We start from the raw sequence: 11,888 nt of genomic DNA on the forward strand, positions 1-11,888 counted from the left end.
TGTTTATACTTTCTTTTTTATTTTTCTATACTTACTGTGGTTGTTATCTTGTTTTGTTTTTAGCCCTGAAGAAGGCTAGAAACTCTAGCCGAAACGTCGGCACATTAAAATAAGTTAGTCATACTTATTTGTGTTTCATTGACCGCACCCCCAACCATCTTCTCCTCATTCATTCATGAATGCATATTATGTATTAATTTATAAAAAGAAAAAAAAATTGATCTTAAATAATTTAGATCACATAGGTAATGGAACAAATATCCATCTGTCAAACTCATTAATAAGAAAACTTTTTAAAAAAATAAGTTATGTGCTTTAAAAAATCAACTAGTCCATAATTTATAATATAATCAATTTTTATTATTTTTAATAAACAATAATATCAAACTGTATCCCTCACTTGTTAACCAACTGAGCTTCCAGTGTTGCCCATTGTAAATAGTTACTAAGAGCTTTCTAATTAGAGCCTTTTAATAAACTGAATAATAGTTCTGGAGAGTAGGTTCGCTGCCCAAAATATTTTATTCTAACTTCATTATACTTGTAACAGGTTCCAAAGAAATGAATGGTAACTTCATTTTCTTCGGAGTTACATACCGGGGAGTTATCGATACTATCTTGCATTTACACTTATTTTTTACTCTTGAATTGAGTAATTCCTCTCTACACCGTAAAATGTGCCACATTGATACCAGATCAAGATTATTATTTAAATGTGGCAATGATTATTTTATAAATGACATTATTTTTACACATGTCATTTCAGGAATAACCGATTAAATTATGTTTATTGTTATTAAATATAATGTCTTTAGTCATAAAATAAAAGTCCACAACTCACAGGGAAGAAATTAATCCAATACAACGCACCCTCTCCTCTCTCACTAAACGTTCCTCATATTATGCAAGTCAGTATAGCTTATTTAATTTTATTTTCTTTATTGTTATTAATTTTTTGTGATTTTAGGTCACATGAACATGAGAGAGAAGGCTCCAAGCGGTTCAATCTATTAGACACTCCCATGATTTTAAAAAAACCATTGGTCATTAGTGGTGTAAATAACGAAGATATTGAATTTCCAAGTTGGGCCATCCGTTATACTAATACTTGGCCACCTTTGAGCTACTGTGTCAATCCAAAGTATGATACAAGACGTTATATATCAAGGAAAGAAATGTTCAGTACATTACCGGATAATATATATGCTATCATTAAGAAGTTTTTATCTTCTAGCTGTCTAAACAAGTAAGAATAACTGTAATATTTCTGTTTATATATATATTTTTTACTTTTTATTATTTATATTATACATGTTACCTGAACTGAGAGCCTCAAAGACTTTCCTCTTGCCAGGCAGAATATGCGCTGGGAAAATTATTTTTGGGCTGGAAAGATTAATTACATATAAATGATTCAAGTCTATATTTAACAAATAAATTGTATATACTATAAAGAAAGAAAGTATAATGAATATATATAAAAACGAAACTAAAGAATTGTAAAACAAATTAATTTTATGCATTAATAAAAAAAGGAAGAACAACTTAATACTTTACAACTAATTTTATAATAAAGAACAAAAGAAAAGTTTCGTGAATGTGTCTTGAGCAAATGTGCGTAAATGTTTATATCTAATCTCACCTGTTGAGAGGTTCTGGAAGCACGCAGAATAGGGGCCCCTGTGCGAGTGAAGTGGCTTGGCCAAAAGTCGTCTACGTTCTGACAATAGAGCCTGTGAAGCTGCGGGGAAAACTAAAACTGCACACAATGCCGTCATTGTTACCTATCGGGGATTGCCTATCCTTTCCCGCCAAAAGATCGCACTGCTTTTGTTTACAATCACTTCACTTTCTTTTAGTAAACAAATGCCTTATAGTCAAAATAAATCTATTTCACAAATTGACTAAACTATTAAAAATTATAACATTATTAATTTAATGTTGCTTTAACAATACATGTATTTTTCATTCTTGTGAAATATAGTGATGTTTTAGCAGTGTCTAAAGACTTATGTATTATTTATAATATGTCTTGGTAGTATTTTTACTAGCTGATCTGGTGGAAAATTTTAATTATTAATTAGTTTAACTTTTGGAATGTACATATTTCCTTTGACATTATTAATTATTTAAAATAAATTAATTAACAACTTTATTTTCATTGTTAGTTTTTCTAGTTTCATTTAGTTGGGATTCATTTTTGATTAATAAATTTCACTAAAAATGATTGAGGAAAATCATATGGACTACATTGCACCACGATTTTTTATTATAAACAGTATAATAATAAATAATTTTACAACAGTTTTACATTATTTTTAACTAAATGACAGCATCGCAGTAAAAGGACATTTTTTTATTGTCAAGACCTTAATATAGTGTTTTAACCCATTCGAGACAGCACATATTTTTGGAGACCATCCGCAGAATCCAAAAATTTGTTTTTGCTTTATATTGGCCATTTTTGATTAAAAAAAAACATGTTTGCAATAGAAATCAAACGCTTTGTACAAATACGCTTGAAATCAAACTCCTATTGTACAAATAAGATGATTGCACACTGTGTATGCAGGTAGCTCCTCTGAATGTATTTATTTATAAAATAAAATAAAAACACATTATTAAATTAAACAAAATTTATTCCTAAAATAGTCTGGTAACATGAAATCCTTACTTTAGGTTCAGTAATGAATAAAAGAATATAATTATAGATAAAATAAAATAAATAAAAATAAAAGAATATAAACTTAAATAAACATAAATTTTTAAGAAGCAGTACAAGATAATGAATTTTCCTAGAAGGATGACCCTTACTTTTGTTGTACAGAATGATAACTCTTGAAACAGGTGCGTTGCTATAATAACAGAAAAAATTAGAATCAGAATTTACCCGAGTAAATCCTGTGGTTTCAGAAGCCCTCCTGGGGTTTACTCTGTTTATGATATGTTTCTTCTGCTAATTGTTTCCGTATTTCATCTGCTAAAGCGGTATATTCAACAGAAATAATGTATATGCTAGGATTAATTGTAACTTTGCTATTTTATATCTAGTGTTTTATTTTTTCAGATTCAATGAGAGAAACCCCGAATCAAGTCGCTCCTGGTGGAAACGAGATGTATTTCTTATCCATGAATCTCCTAGTAATAACCTCGTTGAACAGAGAAATGATATAAAAATAAATAACAATACTGATAATATATTTGAGCCAAATTTACCTGCTTCTGATGGGCATTTCAATGAATTGAGCGATTTTAGTTTATTAAATAAATCTCAAGAGTTTGATATAAATAGTACCAAGTCGCTGTCGGACAGTATGGTTCCTTCCAGTGAAGGGCCTAATTCTGATGTTGAAAAAAGTTATAGTAGCGAGATGAGCGATACTGAAATGGTAGATGCAATTGTTGATAGAGCATCCTCTGCGGGTAACGAAGGCAGCAAAAATGAAGAAAATTTAGCATCTGAATATGAACAGTTCATTAAAACGATAGGACCCAACACAGACGATAAAGGAGCTTCTCAAGCAACTGCTCGAACTAATGAAATTTGGTCAGAAATTTCTGATGGAAAAGAAATTTTTTCGGAAAGTACTGCTATCATAACAAAAAAAAAGCTAGGAGTTGAGGATCGAAAGAAACTCAAAGATAAAAAACTACAGAAGGATAAAAGGAAGAAAGTAAAAAAAAAAACTAAGAAAAGGAGTCACTCATCTGATTCTTCTAGCTCAGAATCTTCAAGTAGTTCTAGCAGGTCCAGTTCTAGCAGTAGCGACAGTAGTTCTACAACTAGTAGTAGTAGCAGCAGTTCCAGTAGCTCCAGTAGTTCCAGCTCATCGTCATCTTCTGCTTCTACATCTTCATCTAATGACAGTTCATCGGAATCTTCCACTAGTACCAGTTCGAGTGGTTCGACAACCTCAAGTGACAGCCAATCTTTCGAAGGAAAGGTTAAAAAGAAATTGAGAAGGAAACGCGTATCTAAGAAAAAAATTATTTTAAGTGAAAAAAATAAAAGTAAAAAGATCACTAAATTAGAAAATGAAGATGAAAAAGCATTATTGAAAAAGAAAAAGAAAAGGAAGGACGATTTGGTTAAAGAAGGTAGCGAAAAGTCAGATAACGAATCTGAAGCTTGTGGTATAAAGAACCTTACTGGCAGCCCTAAGAAACAATTCGCAGAACATGTTGAAACTGACAAAGAATCTCTACCATGTAAAGGTGAAGTTGGAGATGCTTCTATTGTTATTGGTGAGGAAAAAATAAATGAAGATGAAGTATACGAACCTAGAGACAGTTCACCTCATTCAAGAACATCTGACGATGGTGGTAGCTCTTTATCAAATTCATCTTTAAAATCTATTACTTCTGAACCTGTCCTCAGCAGTGAACAAAAAGATACAAACAATTCTCTTCATTGGAACAGTGGGGAAGAATCAGTCAGCAATTTGCCTAAGGAGCGAGATGTTCTTGAAAACGATTCAGCTAAACCTCCTGAAGGAAAGAGGCATTTCAATATAGATATGTTTCAGGAGTCTCATAATTGTACTTCTGACGTGAGTAATGCTCTCGAAAGTCCGGTCCAAAATTGTGTTGAAAATTTATCTCATAGCGATTCCAAAGAGGAATTAAAAGAAGAAAATGAAAGCACAAACAGTAGGGTCTTACCGCAATCAGGAGAAGAGTCCGCTTTGAAATCTCTCGAGAAGTACAGCCCTACAGCAGAGGATGAAGATGAAGAAGAATATGAAGGTTTCTTAACTAATAATGCTTCGGGAGGAGGATCTACATTAGACGAAACTTCACATTTAGTAAGTTTTGGTGTGAATTCGGCTAGTGAAGAAGCAAGAATGCTCGATATTCCATTACCTCCACCAATTGAAGCACCGTCTGAGGCTCCTACTTCCTTTCGTAATATTCTGCAATTGCCCTCTTCACCGAATCAGCAGCCTCATCAGTCTGATATTAAAAAAAAAAATGTTGTTCTGGTTGGCAAGTCCCCAGTTGCTAGACTTACTTTTGGTAAACAAGTTATGAAATTGAAACCCATTAGTATATTTTCTACAGAAGATTCAGATTCAGAAGCTGATAAAACACCTTTTCCACTTTCGACTGTATCAGAAACAAATGATGCTAGCTTACTATCTTCAAGCGGAGCAGTCGAAACTAAAGAGGACAATTATACTCAAGAAAGTGTCAATTCCTCCCACGTTACCAATGAAATTGTCGATAATCAAGTTTCTGTTCCTGATTTAGATGGCGGTAATACGGATCCAAAACCATCTAATGTAGTTCTGGATTCTTCTTCACCGCAGTCCAAGAAATCTCGTTGGGATCAAGAAGCATTAAAAAGTGAAGAAAGAGATTGTATTGGAGATGTTGCTGAACGTTCTCTACTAATTAATCCAGTAGCGGAAAAGGCTGATAATTCAGAAAGAAAAGTTTCCAGCTGCCAGTCAGTTGCGAATGTTCCAGAATTCTTAGAGAAAATTAAGGGAAAGACGAGAAAAGAGGATAGTCGGAGTCCTGTAGCAAATGATAAGAAAAGAAGAAGGGAAAGATCTCATTCTTCAGAAAGAGATAGGAGAAGAAGAGAAAGAGTCTGGAGTCCAAGAGACAGGGGCAGATTTTCAAGAGACAGGAGAAGAGATTTTAGGAAAAGATCTCGTTCAAAGGAAAGGAGGAGTAGACGAGACTCGCCGCATCGTGAATATTCACCTAGTTGGAGAAAGGTTTCGCCTCAAATCAAGTCATTGCGTAGATCATCTTCTCAAGAAGGAGAACAGAGGAAAATGTTTGAAAAGTCTTTAAGAACTGAGTCTAATGTAATTAATCATGATTTGCCTACTGAACCATCAACTACATTCGATTCTTCTTGGAATAAAAGTGAAGTGAATTTAGATGAAATAAAAGATTCATATAATTCTTCACCTAAGAAAAAAGAATCGCTTTCTGATTGGGATTCACCTGAACGAAAGTATTCTCCATCTTCCCGCAAGGAATCTCCTAAGAGGAAAAAGTCGCCCATTTTACGGGATTCCCCATTCCGTTCACCTCGAAGAAAGGAGTCTCCTTTGAGAAAGCGTACACCTGAAAACCGTAAAGAATCCCCTAATAGAAGGTATTCTCCAAGGAGGTCACCATTGCCATGGAAAAGATCATCTCCTGATCGTAGAAGGTCTCCTTACTCGCCAAGAAGATCTTCTCCATTGAGGAGAAGAGTCTCGCCGGACAGAAAACGCCCTGGCTCTCCTTATAGGCGTAGGTCACCTCCAAGCCCAGAACGTAAGTATTCTGGACGTTATTTGAGAAAATCTCCTATAAAACATCAGGCATATTCCAATTCTCCCTCCCGAGAAGAGAAGTGGAAATGGGAAGAAGATAAAGGACCTGAGAAAAGAGCGGTAGTTGAAAATGAACATTTCCCAAAATGGGATTACGAAGGACCTCAAGCTGACGCAGCTAGTGACTATCAGACGAGTCTTGCCGACTCTACTATAAGTGATTCCGAATTGGTCAAGGAGCCTCCTTCTCCTAAGAGGATGTCTCTAGATGAGAGGTTAAAGATCGAACTTGGTCATAACAATACGAATATTGAACCAGAACAACAACCACAAAACATACCTACCTTTCACAACTTCTATTATCCTCCTCCGACAGTTGCTGATCAAGTTGGCTATTTTCCACATCAGCAGTATAATGTTAATTCTCAACCACCGCCACGCTTACCGCCTGATTGGAATCCTTCTCTTCATCCACCACAGCTTCCCAACAAATTGGTTCAGGTATCGTCACTTTCAGATATTATATCATGATAGCCATAAATGTTTTTTTGAATTATTAAATTAGTATAAAATGTGAGGTCCTCTAAATTAAAAAAAAAAAAATTGTTTAGATTTAAAATTAGAATTTGTAGTTTTCTTTTTTTTCTTCTTTCTTCCTTTAACAATGTCATATTTAGACATTGGTAATAGAATTAAGAGAGCATATTTATACCACACTTATGGGCATCATCGTTAAAATCTCATAAAAGTCATCAAAATAAAAAGTCATAATTTTGAGCTGCAAAAATTCATATCTACTTAGTGGCATAGTATCTTCAAGAGTACCTTTAATTGTCGTTTAAAAAAAATGTTGAAATGAGGGAGTGAAGGGTATTTGAGGGAGAAAAGGAAAAATAGATAAACAGTTTTTCTTTTATATATATAAATAATTAACTTTATTAATTCAAATTATGAAGAAGATGGTCAGGGATGAGGTCACAAGAAAACAAAAGATAGTTAACAACTATTTATTTGGCGACGTTTTGCCTCACTTGTAGAGTTTCATCATGGCTCTTTCAGTTAAGATTTTTCGAAAGATCTCAACTGAAACAGCGCTGACGAAGTTCTACAAAGTTTATTTATATAATATAAGTTTATGTTTTCCCTGAGTTGGTTTGCATACTGTTGAATATTTTTTAGACCAATACACATTAAAATAATGTCTCCATCCATATCACTGATATTGCATAGAGGGCATGTCGGTGGATTTGCGATGCCTATTCGATAGAGGTGGTTTTGAAGCGGATCATGTCAGGCAGAAACAAGCAGAACTCTGCTAAGATTGGCAGGGATTTGTTTATCCTTATGCAGTAGGCTCTCCCACTTCTTTCCTTCCGCCTGAACTTTGTGTCTAACGCTTGTCCTGTCCTTACAATAAGAACTTATTGATTTTACTGTTCTGTAGGAAAGTGGTTGAACAGGCTGGTTCTCCGCACAACTGAGCTTGGCCAACTTGTCTGCTTGTTCATTACCATTTATACCAACATGGCCTAGTATCCTTCCTCTTTTCCTCAAAATAACTGCCGTGTTTCTGCACTTATTCTTCAGTGAGTGAATCTGCAATACCAGGGCCCTGTTGCATAATAAAGTACAAACTAATACTATTAGTCTTGTCAATTTAACTTAATACAATTACACTGACTTGTACAATAGTAACTTGTACTTTAGTACTTTTTAACTCCTGTAATATCACTAATAGTCCTCCTTATGAAAGAATATAATTATTATAGAATATAAATATACTTGAATTATGAACCAATACTATTAGCTTTCATTATGAAACAGGGCCCAGGTGTTGATAATTTTTTTTATTATGGCTTGGGAGTCGCTGAAGATTATAGTATTGTCATCGCTGTCAATAGTGGCTTCTAGGACGGTAAAAATAGTCTGCATTTTTCCACCATAATTTTCACATCCAGCTTCAAAGGGAAGACAGTTGAAGGTTCCTTGAGTAAACACCTGCTCCAGCTCCCTTGTTAATACCTGACGCAGACCCATTGGTATAAATGTGCGGCCATTGCTCTATCTTAGATATGTAATTTTAGTTTCGTAAGACTTACCATTTTAGAGCTAGACTGTTACACACTCAGACCATTTTGCAAGACTTTATTATTTTGACTCAAACATTGTATTTCTGTCAAAAACTCAAATTAGAAGTTTTATACGATTTTGCAATACTTTCCCTTTCTATACATTCCATATATCTTTATGTTAAAGGGTTATTAATTTTTATTTTTTCTTTCAGGTCGGAAATGTTCTTCAAGTAGTGCCAACTGAGATACCAGTTGAACCAATATTTTCAGCTCCTCCGCCTAAAGTAATTGTTATTAATATTTTTTAGTTGTAATCATATATTTTTATGAATGTTATTAATAAAATTTATAAAATAATTTAGCATTACTAAAATTATCGAGTTTTTATTCTAATGCATAAAGCTGAAGAGTTTGTTTGAACGCGCTGAGTTCAGAAACTGCTAGTCTAGTTTAAACAATTATTTTTTCATTATATAGGCTATTAAATGTGGAAAACTCTACGCTTATTATGTCTTCCTTTGATCCATAGGAACGGTACAGTAACCCTTCAATAAAAAGCTTGAGTAGCTATGTAATACGTCAACTTCATATTGTTGGATGCAAATGGCCACACACAATTTTTAGTAATTAGTTTAAAATTTTATATATAGAGTGTAATCTCGGTAATCCAAACTAATTGCTGATGGGAGGTTGTTCAGATTACTGAAAAGTTCAGATTAAATAGTATTAAGAAAAATAGTGTAAAAAAATTCAACAATATGAATGTACATAAATATTTTTTTGGAGATTTGACCGTTTGAAGTTTTACAAAATTAATTTTTTTTTTTAAAAAGTCGGTTTTTTTTCATCAGTGCTATTAGTCTAATAAGATTTCTCGTCACTATCTGTATTTAGGACGGCTACACTTTTGTTTCCTTTTTACATCCCCAGTAATAAGTGATGATTTAATTTGTTAAAATTAAAAAAGTATAAGTAAAAATAAAAAAATACTCTTTATATCAATTTATTTAAAACACAAAGAAAAAAAGAAAAGAAAAGAGTTTCACCAATATAATTTGTATTATGCATATTTCTTCTATTAATTAAATCAGTTTTACAGAATCAAATGATTTATACAATAGTTATTGTGTATTTCTAATTGAACACTTTCATAGAAATTAAATTACCCGATATCGAAACTGTTAAAATTTTCACTTTTGATTTCACAACTACTTGTCTATTGATTGGAAATTTAAAAATGTGCTTTGGAGATATTCACCTTTAATTTGAAATTTTAAAACAAAAATTTTATTGCCTGCTGTACCTATTTTTTAAAATTGTAAACTCTTTTGTGAAACTAATTATGTTAGATATATATAAAAAGAAGCATATTAATCTTACCCTGTATTTAATATTCTTATTGCAGAAACTTTTTTGTAGTTTGACATTTTTATTCTATAATTGATGTAAAGAGTAGTTTCCTTTATTTGTTTTTGCCAAATATTGATATGTTACGGTTGTTACTTGAGTTGATTCTTACATTTGAATAATAATAATGAGTAGATTGTTGACCGTGGATTATATAAAGGAGGAGGAGGAGATGATTAGGGTTGTGATAAGTGTAGAACATAAATAAGCAAAAACTTATTTATTAGTGCCAAGATTTCGGCCAGAATTTCAGGCCTGCATAAGTGCTAAGAACAAAAAACAAGATAAAATAGAGAAATAACAGAATGATTAGAAAATAAGAAAACAAACTAACATTATATGTATAGGAAGATGGTCAGGGTTGCGGTCAAAGGAGAAACAAAAATAGTTTACAACTATTTATTTTCCTGTATAGGAAGATGGTCAGGGTTGCGGTCAAAGGAGAAACAAAAATAGTTTACAACTATTTATTTTCCGACGTTTCGCCCCACTTTGTAGGGCTTCATCAGGGCTAAAAAGATACAAAATGATACAAAGATAAGATACAATGATAAGAATAAAATATTTTTATTCTTATCATTGTATCATTTTGTATCTTTTTAGCCCTGATGAAGCCCTACAAAGTGGGGCGAAACGTCGGAAAATAAATAGTTGTAAACTATTTTTGTTTCTCCTTTGACCGCAACCCTGACCATCTTCCTATACATCACTTTTTACGGTCAACTATATATACACTACAAAAACTAACATTATAGTTTCAACATGGTATTGAAAGACATATATAGACTAAGTATTATAAGAAGATAAAGGCTGTATAAGAAAAGAAATAAAAAAATTAAGCAAGAGGGTAGAATAAATAATAAAATACTTGCGAAACTTTAGTTAGTAAATATATATATACAAAATGTAATAAAAAATAAATATTTTAATTTAATAATAATTAAATTATTCATTATTATTAAATTAAATTAAAATATTGATATTCCTTTATTATTTTATTTACTTGTATCTTTTATTTTACTTACATGTTTAATTACCTTCCTGTATGTTTTATTTCTCACTTTTTGCATTATTTTATTTTAAAGAATTTTTTTCTTATATTTACTAACTAAATTTTCATACATGTTTTATTATTTGTTCTTTCCTCTTACTTAATATTTTACTTACATGTCTTTCAACACTATTTATTTTTTTATTATATTCATTTAAAAAATTATATCCAATAAGGTCCGACCAGATGACTTCTAACAGTTGGTGCCAAAATAGCAGATAAAAATGATTGATATAAATGAAATGTAAATATTATAGTTTTGACTATTAGGGTTTTGTGGAGGCTATACAATTTTTAAGCTAGATGAGTACGATATGAATTGATCTCAAGTGATACAACTAATAATTTAATTAACAACTACTAAAATGAAAATAAAGTAAAAAATAAAAACAAGTGAAAGGATTTTGAAGTAAATAAAGCTGCATATTTACAATTATTGAATTAATATAATAATGAAAATAAAACAAGATGAATGTGATACAAATAAGGATTCAATAATCTTACTAAGCACTATTATACATTACTATTACTAAGCACATGTATACATTGCTAATTCTGTTATATAATAAATAAATTATGTAGATTTAAGAAAAAATACGTGCAGATATGGTAATTTGGTAAATCAAAATCTATTATTGGGAATCATAGAAGTAACAAAGTACACAGTTAAATATTTATTTTTTATTTTTTTGGTTGATTTATTTATTAGTCCTTGTCGTAAGCGATTAAACAGATATGGCACGATATAGTTTAAGGTACGTTTTTCGAAATTTATTATTATAGGGTGGTTCAATAAATTGAATTTTTTTTTTAAACATTTTTTAGATAGGTATATTATTTCTTTTCTAAATAAATTATTATCCATAAATTTTAAGATAATTCTATAAACATAAAATAGTTTAGTTTTTTTATAATTTTTTGAGGTTTATAATTACTTCCATCATTTTCAATAAATTATTATTTATTCACTCATTAACATTGTACAACGTTTCGGGACACACCGTCCCATATTCATGTACTACAAAAACCTATAACAATATTAAAAACTATAAAACACCAATCTTCTACTTTATATATTTT

The 11,888-nt window shown here is 31.5% G+C and overlaps 1 protein-coding gene across 4 annotated transcripts in view; it reads left to right on the top strand.

Annotated features, from left to right (window-relative positions):
- LOC106681123 (serine/arginine repetitive matrix protein 2) overlaps positions 1-11,888 on the top strand; it is a 47,059-nt gene that overhangs the window by 9,064 nt on the left and 26,107 nt on the right. For all 4 annotated transcript variants that reach the window (XM_014421285.3, XM_014421283.3, XM_014421284.3 and 1 more), the window contains exons 5-7: positions 968-1,246; positions 3,068-6,779; positions 8,563-8,634. In XM_014421285.3, coding sequence (XP_014276771.1) covers positions 968-1,246; positions 3,068-6,779; positions 8,563-8,634 — 4,063 coding nt within the window. The remainder of the gene's footprint in view (positions 1-967; positions 1,247-3,067; positions 6,780-8,562; positions 8,635-11,888) is intronic.

The sequence above is a fragment of the Halyomorpha halys genome, unplaced genomic scaffold (assembly GCF_000696795.3).
Source record: "Halyomorpha halys isolate HHAL.00 unplaced genomic scaffold, Hhal_1.1 Scaffold311.1, whole genome shotgun sequence".
Classification (NCBI taxonomy): Eukaryota; Metazoa; Arthropoda; class Insecta; order Hemiptera; family Pentatomidae; genus Halyomorpha; species Halyomorpha halys.